The sequence below is a fragment of the Pongo abelii genome, chromosome 10 (genome assembly GCF_028885655.2).
Source record: "Pongo abelii isolate AG06213 chromosome 10, NHGRI_mPonAbe1-v2.0_pri, whole genome shotgun sequence".
In the NCBI taxonomy this organism is placed as follows: Eukaryota; Metazoa; Chordata; class Mammalia; order Primates; family Hominidae; genus Pongo; species Pongo abelii.
In genome coordinates this window covers 21,628,067-21,647,616 of record NC_071995.2, presented here as the reverse complement: position 1 = coordinate 21,647,616, position 19,550 = coordinate 21,628,067, and the positions used below count along the sequence as shown (strand labels likewise).

The following is a 19,550-nucleotide window of genomic DNA, read 5'->3' as shown; positions in this document are numbered from 1 at the left end:
AAAATCACAACCACAAGGAGATACCATCATCTCACACCCACCAGAATGGTTATTATTAAATAGTCAAAAAATAACAGATGTTGACATTATGGAGAAAAAGGAATTCTTATACACTGTTTGTAGGATTGCAAATTAGTGCAGAGTCTGTGCAAAGCAGTTAGAACATTTCTTGAAGAATTAAAAACAGAACTACCAATTGACCCAGTAATCCCATTAATATGTGGATACTCAAAGGAGAATAAATCATTCTATCAAAAAGTCACATGCATTCGTATGTTTATGGCAGAACTATTCACAATAGCAGAGAATGGAATCAACTTAGGTGCCCATCAATGGTTGACTGTATAAAGAAAATGTGGTACATATATACCATGGAATACTACTCAGTCATAAGAAAGAATAAAATCATGTCTTTTGCAGCAACATGGATGCAGCTGGAGGCCATTATCCTAAGCAAACTATGTAAGAAACAGAAAGCCTAATATCACATGTTTTAACTTGTAAGTGGGAGGTAAATCTTGCATTACCATAGATGTAACAATGAGAACAACAGATACTGGAAACTCCAAACAAAGGGAAAGAGAGATGAAAACAAGGGACTAAAAAAAGTCTTATTGGATATTATTTCTACTATTGGGTGACAGGATGAATAGAAGCCCAACACTCAGCACTATGCAATACACCCTTATAATAAACTACACATGTACCCTCTGAATCTAAAGTTTAAAAAAGGAAATCAAAATAAAAAAATAACCTTCACTACAGATGAAGTGGACCTAATGGATATCTAAGGAACACTTCACCCAACAGTTGCTGAATGCACATACTTTTCATTAGCATGTGGAACAATCACCAGGATAGACCATATGTTAGGACACAAAACAGGTCTCAAAAATTATTTTTAAAAAATCAAATACATGTCAGGTATCTTAACTGGCCACACAAAATAAAACTAGACATAATAACAAGAGTAACATTCAAAACTATATGAATACACGGAAATTAAACAACATATTCTTAAATGACCAACGAGTGAAGAAAGACATTAAGAATAAAATTTCAAAAATTATCTGAAAAACATGAAAATACAAATGCAATATGCCAAAACCTGTGAGACACAGCAAAAGAAGTATTAAGAAGCAAGTTTATAGCAAGAGGCCTATATCAAAAAAACCTAGAAAATTTAAAAATAACCTGAACATGTACATCAATTAACACATAAAAATTTTCAAACCTAACCCAAAATTAGTAGATAAAAGAAATAAGATCATGGCAAAACTAAATGACAAAGAGTAAAAAAAAAAATACAAAAGATCAACAAACCAAAATGCTAGTTTTTTGAAAAGATTAACAAAATTGACAAACCATTAGCTAGACTAAGAAAAAAAAAGACCCAACTAAATAAAATCAGAAATTAACAGGAAATTTCACAACAGCTACTACAGAAATACAAAGGATCATTAGGAGATACTCTGAACACTATTTTAAATTTGAAAACCTACAGAAAATTGATAAATTCCTGACACAAAATCTATCATGATTAAATAAAGAAGAAATAGAAAATCTGACAGACCAATAACAAGTAACATGGTTGAATCAGTAACAAAAAGTCTTCCAACAAATACAAGTTGAGGACTGTATGGCTTCACTGTTGAATTCTATGGGTATAATTCTACTGGTACAATTCTTTTCAACAAGAATTAAAACTCATTATTCTGAAACGATTCTAAAAATGTGAAACCAAGGTAATTTTCTTAACTCATTCTACAAGGCCAGCAAAACACTGCAATTAAAACCCAATTAGAACATGAGGAAATAAAAAAGAAAAAACTACAGGCAAGTATTTCTGATAAATATAGACACAAAAATACCCAACAAAATAATAGCAAACTAATCCAACAACATACCAAGAAATAATACCATGATTGAGTGAGATTTATCCAAGGAATGCAAGAATGGTTCAAAATACGTGAATCAGTAGGGTCATGCATCACATCAGTAGAATGAAAGTTATGTGACCATCTTAGTAGACACAGGAAATGCTTTTGAATAAATTCGAATATCTCTTCCTGATAAAAACTTTCAGTAAATTAGGTATAAAAGAAAAATGCATCAACATATTAAAGGTCGTATATGAAAAACACACATCTAACTATTTTCTGAATGGGGAAAATCACAGAGCTTTTGCCCTAAGAAACAGATCAAGTTTGTCTAATCTCATCATTCTTAACATAGTTCTGAATTTCTAGCCAGGTCAAATAAGAAAGAGAAATAAAGAAGAGCATTTAAATTGGAAAGGAGAAAGTCAATTTGTCCATTTTTTCAGATGACCTGATCTTATATATAGAAAAATCTAGAGACTTACAAAAAAAAATTAGAAATGGTAAATGATTTCAAGATGCTGGATGCAAAATTAATATACAAAAATCAGTAGTGTTTCTATAAATAAACAATGAATTAGCTAAAAAAAATCAGAAGGACAAACCTATTTACAAGAGCTCCAAAAAAAAAAAGACCTAGGAATAAATTTTGCCAACGAGGTAAAAACTTCTCCAAGAAAATGTACAAAATGCTGATGAAAAATACTGAAGAAGATATGAATATGTAGAAAGAAATCCTATGTTTATGAATCAGAAAAATCAATATTGTTTAAATGACACTACTATCCAAATCAATCCACAAATTCGTGCAATTCATATCAAAATACCAATGACACTCTTCACTGAAATAGAAAATATTAGAAAATTTCTACAGAACCACAAAAGTCCTCAAATCACCAGAGCAGTTCTTATCAAATAGACCAAAGCCAGATTCATTACACTACCAGAGGTAAGAATATACTACAAAGCTACAGTAACCAAAACAGCATGATACTAGCATAAAAACAGACACACAGACTAGTTGAACAGAATAGAAAACCCAGAAATTAATCCATATATGTATAGCCAACTGTTTTTTTGACAAAAATACCAAAAACTCTCACTGGGGCAAGGACAGCCTGTTCAATAATTGTGCTGAAAAAACTGAATATACACATGCAGAATAATGAAAAATAGCTCCCACCTCTTATGCTATTAAAAAAAACTCAAAATGGATCAAAGACCTAAATGTTATACCAGAAACAATAAAACTACTCTAAGAAATTATAGGGAAAATATTACAGGACATTAGTCTGCAAAAAGATTTTATGAGTAAGACCTTAAAAATACAGGCAACAAAAGCAAAAATGAATAAATGAGATAATAACCAACTAAAATGCTCTGTACAGCAATAGAAATAATCGACAGGGTGAAGAGCCAGTCTACAGAATGTGAGAAAATATTTCCAAGCTACTCATTCAACAGAAGATTAATATTCAGAGTATACAGGGAACTCAAACAGTTCAACAGCAAAAAGATCAGCAATTTAATTTTTAAAAGAATGGGCAAATAGTCTGAACAGACATTGCTCAAAAGAAGACATACAATTGGCTAACAAATATATGAAAAAATTGTCAACATCACTAATTAAAAGAGATATGCAAATAAAAACCACAATGAGGTATCCTCTCACCCCAGTTAGAATGGCTATCATAAAAAAGACAAACTATAAATGCTTGCAAGGATGCAGACTACAGAGAATTCTTATAGACAGTTGGTGGTAATGTAAACCAGTATGGCCACAAAGGGAAGAGTAAAGAGGTTCCTCAATAAACTACAATGGAAATACCTTACAATCTAGCAATCACACTATTGAGAATTTATCCAAAGGAAATAAAATCACTAAATAAAAATATGTCTGTACCTGGATGTTTATCACATCCCTGTTCACAGGAGCCAAAATATAGCATTAATCTCAGTGTCCAACAACAAATAAATGGATAAAGAAAACATGAGATAGATGGATGATAGACATATATCTGTATGTTTAGAGAGATACATAGAATACTAATCAGCTATAAAAAAGAATTAAATCTTGTCATTTGCAGCAACATGAATAGAATTCAACAACATTATGATAAATGAAATAAGCCAGGAGCAGAATATTTTGCACTATGTGTTTTCACTCATATGTGGAAGCTTAAAAGAGTTGATCTCATAGAAGTAAAAAGTCAAACAGAGGATACTAGACAAGGAAGGATAAGGAGAAGAGGAGGATAGGAAGATTTTTTTTTTAAAGATACAAAATCACAGCTCAAAAAAGAGCAGCAAAAAGGCAGAGGTAAGTTCTTACTTTCAAGAATCACACTGAATGTATACAGACTCAATTCTACAGTTAAAAGATATAAAGTTGAATGAATGGATAAAATAACAAGACTCAACTATACGTTGCCAACAGAAGACTTACTTCACCTATACAGACATGCATAGACTGAGAGTGAATGAGTGGAAAAAGATACTCCATACAAATAAAAACCAAAACAAAACAAGAGTAGCTATACTCTCTCAGATAAACATAAATTTCAAGTTAAAACATAAAGAGACAAGGCCATTATATAATGATAAAAGGGTCAATACAACAAGAGCATATAGCAATCATGAATACCTATGCACCCAACATCAAAGCATCTAAATACATAAAGGAAACATTAATAGATTTACAGGGAGAGATACATAGTAATACAATAATAGTAGGAGATTTCAACACCCTGCAATGGACAGATTATTTACAGAAAACCAAGAAAAAAAATCAGATTTAAACTGCACTCTAGACCAAATGGACCTAACAGACATTTACAGAACATTCTATCCAACAGCTGCAGAATGCACATTCTTCTATACTGCACATCCTTCTATACTGTACATGGTATGTTCTCCAGGATAGACTATATGTTAGTTTACCAAAAAAGTCTTTAAAAATTCAAAAAAGCTAAAATCATGTCAAGTATCATTTTTCACCATAATGAAATAAAACTAGAATTCAACAAAAGGAGTTCTGAAATGCTGCAAGTACATGGAAATTAAACAGCATGTTTCTAAACAACCTGTAAGCCAATGAAGAAATTAAAAGAGAAATTTTAAAACTTTCTAAAGACAAATGAAGATGAAAACACAATATACTAAAACTTATGGAATATAGCAAAAGTGGTCCTTAGAAGGACATTTATAGCAATAGATGTCTACATCAAAAAAAGCTCTCAAATGAACCACCAAATGATGGATCTCAAGGATAGAAAAGCAAGAATAAAATAAACTCACATTAGAAGGAAAATAATAAAATCAGAGTACAGTAGAGACCTAAAAACAACACAAAAGATAAATGAAATGCGGAGCTAATTTTATAAAAACATAAACAAAATTGGCAAACCTTTAGCAAGACTAACCAAGAAAAAAAAGAGAGAAGAGTCAAATAAATAAAATCAGATTAAAAAGGAGGCATTACAACTGATGCAACCAAAATACAAAAGTTCATAAGAAACTACTATGCACAATTAATGATATGCCAACAATATGAAAAATCTAGAAGAAATGGATCAGTTCCATGGGTGAAGGTTGGGAGGGTGGTGAAGGATATAATGGATATAATACTACATATTGCATACAGTGTACACTTCTTAGGTGACAGGTACACAAAAATCTCAGACATCAGCAAAGAACTTATCCATGTAACCAAAAGCTGCCTGTACTCCAAAATCTATTGAAAAAATAATAATTTTAAAAATCAGCCAAGACTGAATTAAGAAGAAATAGAAAATGTGAATCAACAAATAATGAGTAATGAGATCTTGAGCAGTAATAAAAGGTCTTTCATTAAAGGAAAGTCCAAGACATGATGACTTCATGGCTAAATTCTACAAAATATCTTTAAAAGAATGAATACAATTCTTTACAAACTATTTTAATAAATTGAAAAGGAGGGAACTCTTTCAAATTTATTATGTGAAGCCATCAACACACTGATTCTAAAACCAGAGAAAGACATAACAGCAACAAAAATATTCAGGCCAATACCCTTGATGAACTTAGATGAAAAAATGTCAACAAAATACCAGCAAACCAAATTTAACAACAAATTTTAAAAATCAAGTGGGATTCATCCCAGGGACGCAAGCGTATTTCAACATATGTAAATCAATAAACATGATACATTACATCAATAGAGTCAGACAAAAATTATATGATCATTTTAATAGATGCAGATCCATTTGACAAAATTCAACACCTCTACATAATAAAAGCTCTCAACAATTAGGTATAGAAGGAACATACTTCAACATAACAAAGGCCATATATGACAGATCCATAGGCAGTGTAATGCTGAATGAGGAATAGTTGAAAGCTTTTCCTCTAGGATATGGAACAAGATAAAATTTCCCACATTTACCAGTCCTATTCAACACATTACTGGAAGTCCACTACAGACTGAATAACTAAAGCAATTCTGAGCAAACGGACAAAACTAGAGACATCACACAAATTGGCTTAAAAATATGCTACAAAGCTATAGCAACCAAAACTGCATTGTATTCGCTAAAAATACAGAAAAGACAAAAAGACAAATGGAACAAAACAGAAATGCCAGAAATAAATTCATGCATTTACAACCAACTGATTTGAAAAAGATGCCAAGAACACAAATCAAGGAAAGGTCACTCTTTTCAATAAATGATGATGAAAAAACTGAATATCTGTATACAATAGAATAAAACTAGACCTCTATTTCTCACCATATACAAAATTCAATTCAAAATAGATTAAATATGTAAATGTAAAACCCAAAACTATGAAACTATTAGAATAATACAAGGAGAAATGCTACATAACTTCAGTCTGGGCAAGGATTTATTAGACAAGATCTCAATGACTCAGGCAACAATAGCAAAAATACAGTAATTACATCAAATTAAACATCTACTGTATAGAAAAGGAAACAATCAACAGACTAAGGAGAATACCTACAGAATGAGAGAAAATATTTACAAATTGTACATCTGACAAGAGGTTATTATCTAGAATTTATAAGGAATTCAAACAATTCAATTGAAAAATAATGTAATTTAAAAATGGACAAAATACCTGAATAGATATTTCTCCAAGAAAGATAGAGAAATGGACAACAGTTATATGAAAAAAATGCTCAATATCACTAACAATCAGGGAAATGCAAATAAAAAGCAGAATGAGATATCACCTCACCCCAGTGAGAAACGCTGTCATAAAAGACCAAAAACAAAACAAAAAAAAGAAAAGAAAAAATGCTGGCAATACTGTGGAAAAAAGGAAAGTCTTATACACTGTTGGGAATGGAAATTACTACAGCCATTATGAAAAACAGCACGGATATTCCTCAAAAAATTAAAAATATATATATTATATAATCCAGCAATCCCACTACTGGGTATATAGTCACAGAAAATGAAATGAGTATGCTGAAGAGTCATTTTGCACTCCCATGTTAATTACAGAACTGTTGATTTTAGCCAAAACATGGAATCAACCTAAATGCCATCAACAGAGAAATGGATAAAGAAAATGTGGCATATATACAAAATTGACTACCATTCTGCCACTAAAAAAGGATGAAATCCTGTCATTTACAAAAAAATAGTTGAGCCTGGAGAACATTATGTTAAGGGAAATAAGTCAGGTACAGAAAGAAAAATACTGCATGATGTCATTCATGTGAAGAATCTAAACAAATAGATCTCGTAGACATTAAGAGTAAAATTGTGGTTACCAAAGACAGGAAAAACAGGGGAAGGGGAAGATGGGGAGGAGTTGGTCAATGAGTACAATGCTCCAGTTAGATAGGAGGAATAAGTTGCTGGTACTTACTGCATAGTAGGGTGACTATAGCTAACAATAATGCATTATATATTTCAAAAAGCTAGAAGAGAGGACTTTCAATGTACTCACAATTAAGAAATTATAAATGTATAAGGTGATGGATATGCTAATAACCATGATTTGATTATTACACAATGTATACATGTATTGAAATATCACATTGTATTCAATATGTATATGTGTGTGTGTATATGTGTGTGTGTGTGTGTGCGTGTGATCACATTAGATTTGTTATATGATACCTACAAACCTAGCATGTATGTGGGTTTCCTCAAATTTCTGTTTGTGTGATTAATTTTTTTTTCCTCAGGATTACAGTCTGAGAACAGGTATAAAGATATATATATATATATATACACACACACATACACACACGTATATATCTTCCAGGCCAGTTCCCATATTCTAGTAATAATTTCTTGTGACTTTGCTACACTCAGGTATACCTTCTCCTATACCATAGTGGTCTATCAAGGAATCCTAGCATCATGTGGAATGTTTTAAAGATATCCAGGCTATATCACACATGTTTGAATTTGGAATCTCTAAAGTAGGTATATAGTTATATTTCTTTTAAAATATATTTTTACAGTTGATTCTGATACAAAACATCTTTTAACCAATTGAGAATTATAAACTACAACCTCTAGCATTCACTAAGTAGAGATGTTGCTCCTGATAGTGACAGGAGACAGCCAAATGCCTAGGCAGATAGGGGCAGGTTCCCGGTGAAACCCCACTTCCAAGCTGAAGACAATTTAAAGTCCAAAAGCCAGGCTACAAGTTAAAGTCTTAGACCAGATTGAGAAGTTGTCTTCTTATTTGGCAGGCTTTCCTCTGACTGGTCCCACCCTCCACCTATTTTAGATATAACTACTCTTTCTTAATTGGTTTTCTATACTGTCATGCCCACCTTTGAGTGGTGCCTTCACTTTAACCTTTTTTGCATACTCAGAAACCAATCAGGACACACTCCCCATCCTGTGCCTATAAAGACTCCAGACTCAGCTGGTAGACTCGGGGAGACAGCCTGAATTTGAGGAAGAGACAGCAGGACTTTGGGGAAGACAACCGGCCCTTCCCATCCCCTCTCCAGCTCCCCTCTCCACTGAGAGTCGTTTTCATTACTCATTAAAATTCTCCACCTTCACCACCCTTCAACTGTCAATGTGACCTCATTCTTCTTGGACACCAGACAAGGGCCTGGAACCCACCAAATGCAGGTACCCAGAGAAGTCTGTCACACTGGCCTTTGCCCTCACTGGCAGAGGGTAGCCACCCAAGGTAAAGAGACAAGGGGCCAACTGAGCTGCTAACATGCTGCCATCTGTCAGACTGTAGACGGTGGAACTAAAGGAGCACCATAACAACCCCTCTGGGGCTTCAGGATCATGAGCACCCTTGCACCTTGTCTGGCTGCCAGCCCTACATGTAACTCACTCCTGTTTCGGTGCCTGGAGTGGTTGCCCAGGTCCAGCATTCACTCACTCGCACCTGGTCTGGCCATGGGAAACTCACAGAGGTTGTTTCTGTGTCGATGACCGGAATGGCCCACATGGTCCTACACTTGGTCACTCACACTCTCCCTCCCACAAGGGGTTGAGCATGGCAGACCAAATAAACAGGGCACCTCTATTGTGAGTCCGGTGAAGAGGCCAAGAAATATCCTGCATCACTACCAGAAAATGCAATATTTAAATATTTGATCTCATTTTCTCTATTTCTTATCCAGCTTGTGGAGATGTGGAAGATATCTTCTTGTGCACAATGAATAAACAAACAAGTGTGCAAGAAAGTAACAGATTTTGCTTCTCCCAGAGAAAACAGACAGATGCAATGAAGACACATCTTATCAATGGGTTTTGCTTTCTCAAGCTAAAGTCAGTTTGTCTTAATCCACTTCCATTGGTCCAGTAGAAACTTTACACGTATTATAATATGTTGTCTCACAATTACACCTCTCAATATTTGAATATTTCTATTTCTTCTGCAGGATCTTAATGGGAGGTTGGAAGAAGATCCATCGAGGTTGTTAGTCAAACACAAATTCAAATTTTAAATTAATAATATTTATAATTTCTGAAAAATATACAACTTAACATGAAAAATATATATTATAGCATAAATCTAGTCTAGATTTTGGCCTAAGTAATACATCCAAAGTGTTTCATTTTTTTAAAGGCATCAGGCTTTTCTCTTTATTTAGGCTATTAATCTATCTTCTCCCTTTTACCTCCCTTATAGTCTAGTCACTGGTTTTATTAGCAATTACAACTACCAAACAATTACTTTTTATTGTATTACATACTAACCATGCCTCTCACTTTAAATTTTTATGGATCATATATTCCAATCTCAACCATAAAGGCATAGCCATATCCTAACCATGAGTACTTCCATTTTTTATAGTTTATTATAGATGCATAGGCTTATCCATTGGTCCACTGTAAGTAAAGAATGTTGGAATTGTCAGTGAAAAGACCAGGAACACCTCAAAAATAACATCTTAATGAATCAATACAATGTTAGTTGGCAGCAGCATTGTCTTGCATGTCCAAATTACATGTTTTACTATCTGTTGCAGCAGAAGGTACAAAATGTTCACCATTATCTAAGAATTCTAAGTTTGCTTCATCCATTACTTTTCTTTCATTGTCTGATGCCTTGGTATCTTTTCCTTGAAATTTTTTCTTCATAGCAAAAATGAATACAATATATAAAACAAGTGCTGGGAATCTTAAAGCTATAGACAAGCCCAAGTAGACCCTTCTGTGAAAAGAGAAAAAAGAGAGTAGATTATTATTTTAAATGTGTAGAGTATCTTACATTTTTTTCTCCCCAGTATGCATACCTTAAAAGAAAGAAAAACAAGTTACACATACAAATATTAAGAGAACAATTCTATTTATTACTTTCATTGGGGGCATAAGATATTTTTCTATTATTAAAAAAAATATATGAAGCTACAGAAACTAAACCCCAGCTGTCTCCAGCCTTCCTTTGGGAGGGAGGAAAATATATAACACTAGCTCCCTCAAGCCATCTCATTCTACCTAAGGGGTGGGAGACAGAAACTGAGAAGCAAGTTTGAAGTTCACAGTCCAGAGGTACAGGCTCACTAAAAGATTGAGGCCTTATCATAGAACTACAGGATGCTACTTTGTCTTCATCGCCTTATACCACATTAATAAACGTTTATATACGGCAATTCCTTTTACCCAATACATTTTGTCTGGCTGTCAAGAAAAATTTGCAAGTCACATACTAAAAGACAATAAACATAGTCTGAAAAGAATAAGACTTAAAACTAGACCCAGATATGTCAGGGAATATCAGGGATGGAAATTTAAAACAACTATTATTAATTTGTTAAGCAGTCTAATGGATAATGTAGACAGCATGTAAGAAAGGTTAGCCATGTAAGTAAAAAGATAAAAATTCTAAGAACCAAAATGAAAGAATACAGATAAGAAAACTGTAACAGAAATGATAAATGCCTTGATGGATTTATTATTAGATAGAGCACTGCTGAGGAAACAATCTCTAAGTTTATCTCAATAAAAAAAAGCAAAAAAAAAAAAAATAAGACAAAAGAAAGAAAAAACAGAATAACCAAGAACATTGGAAGGACTACATAAGTGTTTATAATGGAAATACTTGAAGGGGAAAATGAAAGGAGCAAAATAAATATTTCAAATAATAAGTACAGAGAATTTTTATTGAATTAATGTCAGACACCAAACCACAGATCCAGGAAGCTCAGAAAACACCAAGAAGGATAAAGGCCAGAAAAACTATGCATAGGTTTGTTATTTTCAGGCTATAGAAAATCAAAGATGAAGAAAACATCCTGAAAGAAACCAAAAGGAAAAGCAACCCTCATTTATAAAGTAGAAAAGATTACATCAGACTTCTCTTCAGAAACCAAGCAAGCAAGAAGAGAGCAAAGTGAAATATTTAACTGTTAAAAAAATAAAACACCAACTTAAAAATTCTGTGCCATATGAAATTATCTTTCAAAAGTTAAGTCGAAATAAAGACACTGTCATACAAACAAAAATTGAGGGACTGTTTTGCCAGTAGATTCTCCTTGCAAGAAATGTTAAAAGAAGTTTGTTAGAGAGAAGGAAAATGATATAGGTCACAAACTTGGATATACATAAAGAAGGAAGAACATCAGAGAAGAAATCAGTTACGGTTAAATAAAAAAAGTATTCTAAATTGATTTAATAGAAATCAGTTTGTTCAAAATAATAGAAACAATGTGTTTAATTATATATAATATACATGCTTATTCATATGTGTTTGTATGCTTTTGATAAGTGGAGTAAATGACAGCAATGATACAATGGGCAGGAAAGAAGAATTAGGGTTATTTTGGTATTATAAGGGTACTCATAATCTGTGAATTAATAAAGTGTTACTAAAATATAAACTTGGATTAGCTCTAAATGTGTATTGCAAATTCTAGGAAAATTACTGAAATTTTTGTTTAAAAAGTACAACTAATAAACTAACAAATGAGAGAAAATGAAATTATATAAAATGCTTAATTAAAACAAAATGGGAAGACAAAGAGTGGAATACAAAAATAGGATCAAAGAACAAGGAGAGCAAATAGAAAACAGTAACAAATATTGTCAGTATTCTTTCAATTATATCAGGAATCACTTTGAATGTCAATGATATAAATATGCCAATTAAAAGACCAAAATAAGCCAGGCATGGTGGCTCATGCCTGTCATCCCAGCACTCTGGGGGGCCAAGATGGGAGAATCAAGTGAGTCCAGGAGTTTGAGACCAGACTGGGCAACAGAGTTGCCCATCTCTAAAAAAAAAAAAAAATCAAAAAATTAGCTAGGCATGTTAGTTCATGCCTGTGTTCCAAGCTACATGGGAGGCTGAGGCAGAAGGATCTCTTGAGCCCAGGAGGTTGAGGCTGCAGTGAGCCATGTTCAAGTCACTGCTCTACAGCCTGGGTAGCAGAGTGAGACCCTATCTCAAAAGATAATAATAAGATTGTTAGAGGATTAAAACCAAGAACCAAACTATATGTAGTCTACAAGAAACTCACTTTAAATATGAAGACATACAGATTAAAAGTAATTAGACTGAGGAAGATATACACTGATGACATTAATCAAAAGAAAATGGGAGTACCTATTTTAATTTCAAACAGAGCAGACTTCAAAGTAAGGAAATTTATGAAGGATAAAAAAGTCTTTACATAATAACAAAGAAATCAGTTATCCTATTATCCTTTTACAAAACAGAACAATACTTAACATGTAAGCATGTAAAAATGGAGTGTCTAAATATGTGAGGAGAAAATGATAGAGCTGCAAAGAGAAATGCAGTAAGTCTTTACTTTGTCTACAGGTTCTGGAAATTATAATTTTAAAAGTGAAATTATGTACTGTATAATGAAACCAATTTCACCATAGTTAATTGGTATAAAAAATAGTTACTATGGTACATAGTATATTGTTTTGCTTAAAATCAGTTTCTAAGAACCTATGGACAATGTTAAGTGGATACTTAATGTAAATGAACCCACAATTATGTTGGAGACTTCAATATGCCTCTATCAGAAATGTACCGATTCACCAGGCAAAATTCGATCAGACATAGTTGAACTCAACAACACTATCAACCAACAGTATAACAGATGTAACCTACTACATGAAACAGCAACAGACTACAAAGTCTTCCCAAGCTCATATAGAATATTCACCAAGATAGACCACATTCTGGTCTATAAAAGATATCTTAAGAAATTTAAGGCCAGGCGTGGTGGCTCAGGCCTGTAATCTCAGCACTTTGGGAGGCCAAGGCAGACAGATCACTTGAGGTCAAGAATTTGACACAAGACTGATCAACATGGTGAAGAACATGGTGAAACCCCGTCTCTACAAAAACACACACACAAAAAAAGGCTGGGCACAGTGGCTCACACCCGTAATCCCAGCACTTTGGGAGGCCGAAATGGGTGGATCATGAGGTCAAGGGATTGAGACCATCCTGGCCAACATGGTGAAACCCCATCTCTACTAAAAATACAAAAATTAGCTGGGTGTGGGGGTGCGTGCCTGTAAACCCAGCTATTCAGGAGGCTGAGGTAGGAGAATCACTTGAACCTAGGAGTGGAGGTTGCAGTGAACTGAGATTGCACCACTGCACTCCAGCCTGGGTGACAGCAGTGAAACTCCATCTAAAAAAAAAAGAAAAGAAAAGAAAAAATACAAAAAAAAGAAAAAATTAGCCAGGCGTGAAAGCACACACCTGTAATCCCCACTACTCAGAAGACCAAGATACGAGAATTGTTTGAACCCAGGAAGCAGAGGTTGCAGTGAGTGAGATTGTACTGCTGCACTCCAGCCTTGGTAACAGAGCAAGACTGTCTCAAAATAAATAAATAAATAAATAAATAAATAAGTAAATAAATAAAAAATAGAAGAAATTTGAAAGAATGAAAATCATGCAATATCTGTCCTTAAACCACAATGGAATTAAACTAGAAGTCAATAACAGAAAGCTCATTGGACAGTCTCAAAATCTGTGAAGATTAAGCAATACACTTCTAAGAAACATATGGGTCAAGATGAAATCTCATGAGAAATTTAAAAATATTTTGAAATAAGTGAAAATAAAATTATAACATCAAATGTTATAGATGCAGCAAAAGCAGGATTAGAGAGAAGTGAAGAATATCTTAAATCAATCATTTAATCTTTTACCTTAGCAAACTAGAAAAAGAGCAAATTAAATCCAAAGTAATCCAAAGATAATAAATAGTAAAAGTAGGGCACAATGAAATTTAAAACGGGACATGAAGAGAGAAAATCAACAAAAACAAAAGCTGTTTCTCAAAAAAATTAGTAAAATTGATGAGTCCCTTGCCAGGCTAATTTAGATAAAAAGGAGGACATGATTTACTAATATCAGAAATCAAAGATGGAACATCACTGTAGACCCCATTGACCTTAAAAGGATCAAAAGGGAATACTGTAAACAACACCATGCCCCCAATTTTAATAACCTGAAAGAAATGGACCAATTCCTTGAAAGATACAATCTACCTAAATTCACACAAAAAGAAACAGATCATCTGAATAGGTCTATATCTGTTAAAGAAATGAATTGATAATAACCTTCTAAAGCAGAAAACACCAAACCAAGATGGGTTCATGGGTGAATTCTATAAAACACTTAAGTAAGAATTTATACCAATTCATTGCAATTTCCTACAGAGGAATAGAAGCAGCAGGAATACTTCCTCTCTCCTATGAGGTCAGCATCATCCTAATACCCAAAGCAGACAAACATTACAAGAAAAGAAAACTACAGAGCAATACATCTCACAAATATAGGTGCAGATGTTCTCAAAAATAGCTAACTGAATTTGACATTGCATTAACAATTTAGGCACCACAGCCAAGTGGAATGTATTTCAGGTTTACAAGACTGGTTCAACATTCAAAAATCAATTATATAATTTATTATATTAACAGGCTAAAGAAGAAAGAAAATCACATGATCACATCAATAGATGCAGAAAATGTATTTGACAAAATCAAACATCCATTTGTGAACAAAAACTTTCATTAAACTAGGAATAGAGGAGAATTTTATCAACCTGATTAAAAACATATACACCAAAAATTCTACACATTTTTTACTTGATGATGAAGAACTCAGAGCTTTCCTGATAAGGTCGGAACAAGCCAAGAATGTCCCTTTTCACCATTAATTTTCAACATGGTACACGGAAAGTCCATGTGATTAAAAAAAAAGTGAAAAGGGAATGGTATGTATACAGATTGAAAGGAAGGAATAAAACTACCTTTGTTTGCATATATATATGTAGAAAACCTCAAATAATAGACAAAAACACTATGGGAACTAATAAGCAATTATAACAACGTTGTAGGATATAAGATTAATATGCCAAAGTGAAAAGTTTTCCTATAAATCAGCAATGAATAAGTAGAATTTGAAATTAAAAACACATTACTATTTACGTTAGCACCCCCAGAAATGAAACATTGGGTATAAATTTGGTAAAATATATACAAAAGGTATAGGCAGAAAACTATAAAACTCTGACGAAAGAAATCAAAGAAGCACTAAAAAATGAAGAGATATTCCATGTCCATGTACGGTATCAGAAGACTCAATATTGTCAATATGTCAGTTTGTCCCAACTTGATACACAGATTCAATGCAACCCCAATCAAAATCTCTGTAAGTTATTTTGTGGATACTGACAAACTAATTCTAAAGTTTATGTGAAGAGGCAAAAGATGCTAAATAGCCACGACAATACTTAAGTATAAGAACCCAATAATAAGGCTGATACTACCGGACCTCAAGACGTAATGTGAAGCTACAGCAACCAAGACAGTGTGACTTTGGTAAAATAATATACAAATAGGTAAGTGGAAAGAATACATAGCTCAGAAATAGACCCACTTAAATATAGTAAATGGATCTTTAGAAAAAAATAAAGGCACTACAATGGAGAAATTATAGTATTTTCAACAAATAGTGCTGGAACAACTAGATATCAACATGCAAAATAATGAATTTAGGCTTCGCAAAAATTAACTCAAAATGAATCACAAACCAAAATGTAAAATGCAAAACTAAACTCCTAGGAGGTAACACAGGAGAAAGCAACCTAGGAGTTGGTTATGACTTTTCAGATGCAACATCAAAAGCACAATCCATGAAAGAACTTATTGATAAAGAGGACTTCATTACAATTTAAAACTTCTGAATAGAACAGTTATCCAGGCATATATCCCAGGTTTGCAAGACTGGTTCAACATTCACAAATCATTTATATAATTCATCATATTAATGGACTAACTAAGAAAAATAATCACATGATCACATCAATAGGAGGCTAAGATGAGAGGATTGCCTGAGCCCAGGAGTGCAAGGCTACAGTGAGCTAAGAAGGTGCCACTGCACTCCTGTTTGGGCAACAGAGCGAGATCCATTTCCAAAACAAAACAAAAATTCTACTCCGAGAAAGTAAGAGACACTGTCAAAAGGATAAGATGAGAGTCAGAGGCCACAGACTGAGAGAAAATATTTTCAAAAGGCATATTCAATAACTTTTCAAAAATACTAGGAACTCTCAAAATTCAACAATAAAAAAAAAACAGTTAAAAAGTAGGCCAAAGACTTTAACATACACCTCCCCACAAAAAATACAGAGGTGGCAAATAAGCATATAAGAAGATGCTTCACAACCGGGCGCGGTGGCTCACACCTGTAATCCCAGCTCTTTGGGAGGCTGAGGCAGGCAGATCACGAGGTCAGGAGATCGAGACCATCCTGGCTAACATGGTGAAACCCCGTCTCTACTAAAAATACAAAACAAACAAACAAAAAAACCCCCACAAAATTAGCCAGGCGTGGTAGCGGGCGCCTGTAGTCCCAGCTACTCGGGAGGCTGAGGTGGGAGAATGGCGTGAACCCGGGAGGCGTAGCTTGCAGTGAGCCAAGATCACGCCACTGTACTCCAGCCTGGGCGACAGAGTGAGACTCCGTCTCAAAAAAAAAAAAAAAAAAAAGAAAGAAAGATGCTTCACATCTTATGTCATCAAGGAAATGCAAATTTAAGCAACAATGAGACACCACTACGTAGCTATTAGAATGGCCAAAATCCAGAACACTAGACATTAGATGTGGATAAGGAAGTGGAGAAACAGAAATTCTCATTCATTGTTGGTCAAAATGCAAAATGATACGGCCACTTTTGAAGCCAGTCTGACGATTTCTTATAAAACTATACATATTTTTACCATATGATCAAGTAATTGCACTTTGGTGTTGACACAAAGAAGTTGAAACCTGTATCTATACAAAAATTGGCACACGGATATCTTTTATTATTAACTTTTATTTATAATTGCCAAAACCTGGAAGCTATCAAGATGTCCTTCAGTAGGCAAATGTATAAACTGTGGTGTATTGAGACAATCAATTATTGTTCAGTGCTAAAAAGAAATAACCCATCAAGCAATACAAACAACTAGAGGAAACTTAAGTGCATATTACTGAGTTAAAGAAGCTACTCTGAAAAGGCTACAAAATGTGTAATTCCAACTATATGATCTGAAACAGACAAAATTGTGGAAGTAGTAAAAAGACTATTGGTTTCTAGGGATCCAGGGATTACTGGGAAAGGAGGGATGAACAGGCAGAGCACAGAGGATTTTTAGGGCAGCAAGACTACTTTTTATGATAGTGGAGTGGTGGATATGTATCATTTTACATTCATCCAAACCCTAGTTTGGATGAATTAGTTCAACACGAAATGCGAAACCTGATGTAAACTGTGGATCCTGAGTGATAAAGATGTGTCAATCTGGTTTGTCAATTGTAACAAATGTACCATCCTGATGGGAGATCTTGATAATGGCTATGCATGTATGCGGGAGCAGGCAAGATATGGGAAATCTCTGTGCTTTCTCCTCAATTTTACTGTGATTCCGAAACTATTCTAAAAAATAAAATCTATTAAAAATCATAAGATAATCATTTAACTTTCAGTGTATTAACTGGCAAATGAACTTCCCCTTTTTTTTTATTAATTATACTTTAAAATTCCACTTTTCATTTCCTTTACCTAAACTTTCACTGAAGGAAAAAGAACTAGTACAGTTTTTAAAACAATGTTTTAGTGGTCTTTTCATACTGAAACTAACGTAACTAAAGTATCACCATTTCAAAATGTTATGTTAATGCTTGGACTTGGTGATTATTGCTTTGGGGAGATTCTGGGAAGCATCTTGCCAGTTGTCATTAAAATGAATTATGATTTCAATTAAAATAAATATTTTCTTAAAATAAATTTATTGTTTTGCTTTGTTATTTTTTTCCATACTTTTATAAATAGAAATAAAATCTCCCAGCCGGGAGCGGTGGCTCACACCTGTAATCCCAGCACATTGGGAGGCTGAGGTGGGCGGATCACCTGAGGTCAGGAGTTTGAGACTAGCCTGGCCAACATGGCGAAACCCTATCTAGTAGAGATACAAAAAAATTAGCCTTTTGTAATGGCGGGCGCCTGTAATCCCAGCTGCTCAGGAGGCTGAGGCAAGAGAATTGCTTGAACCCAAGAGTCGGAGGTTGCAGTGAGCTGAGATTTCGCTACTGCACTCCAGCCTGGATGACAGAGTGGGGCTCCATCTCAAAAAAAAGAAAAAGGGAAGGGAAGGGAATGGAGGGGAAGGGGAAGGGAGAGGAAGGGAGGGGAAGGGAAGGGGGGAGGGAGGAAGGAAGGGAAGGAAGGAAAGGAGGAAGGGGAGGGAGGGAGGAAAGAGATCTTCCATTTAGGGAAAGATTTTCTATAATTACTTTAAATTTAAGAGAATGTCTGTGGGCTGGTGAATGCTGCTTTACTATAATTCCAGAAAAAGCTGGATCATTACATGTTGGGGATGTTAGGCAGTGAATTTACACATTAACTAGAAAAAAGTTCTTTTAGTAAATTTGATCCAGGGAGTTTTCACCAGAGATCTAACCTGAACTAAGAAATATTCCCCACCTTACATAAATAATAGCATATTCCACACACATTTTTCATGTAATGCTTCCTTTTTTCACATTATTTGTGATTATACCAATATATTGCGAATAGGCTTCCATATTAGTAAGTAAAAAGATTTTTCCTTTTTTTAAGAACTCAGAATATTCATTTGCCTGCATGCACATTATTAATTTAATTGATATCTTCTTGATTGGTTCTTACTTTGTTTTCAGTATTTT

General features: G+C 34.0%; 1 protein-coding gene across 2 annotated transcripts in view; it reads right to left on the bottom strand.

Moving 5' to 3' along the window:
* Window positions 1–9,626: 9,626 nt before the first annotated feature.
* LOC100447113 (solute carrier organic anion transporter family member 1B3) overlaps window positions 9,627–19,550 on the bottom strand; it is a 103,495-nt gene continuing 93,571 nt past the window's right edge. For both annotated transcript variants that reach the window (XM_024256918.2, XM_024256919.2), the window contains one exon: window positions 9,627–10,535. In XM_024256918.2, the coding sequence (XP_024112686.2) occupies window positions 10,292–10,535 (244 nt within the window). In that variant the 3' untranslated portion in view covers window positions 9,627–10,291. The remainder of the gene's footprint in view (window positions 10,536–19,550) is intronic.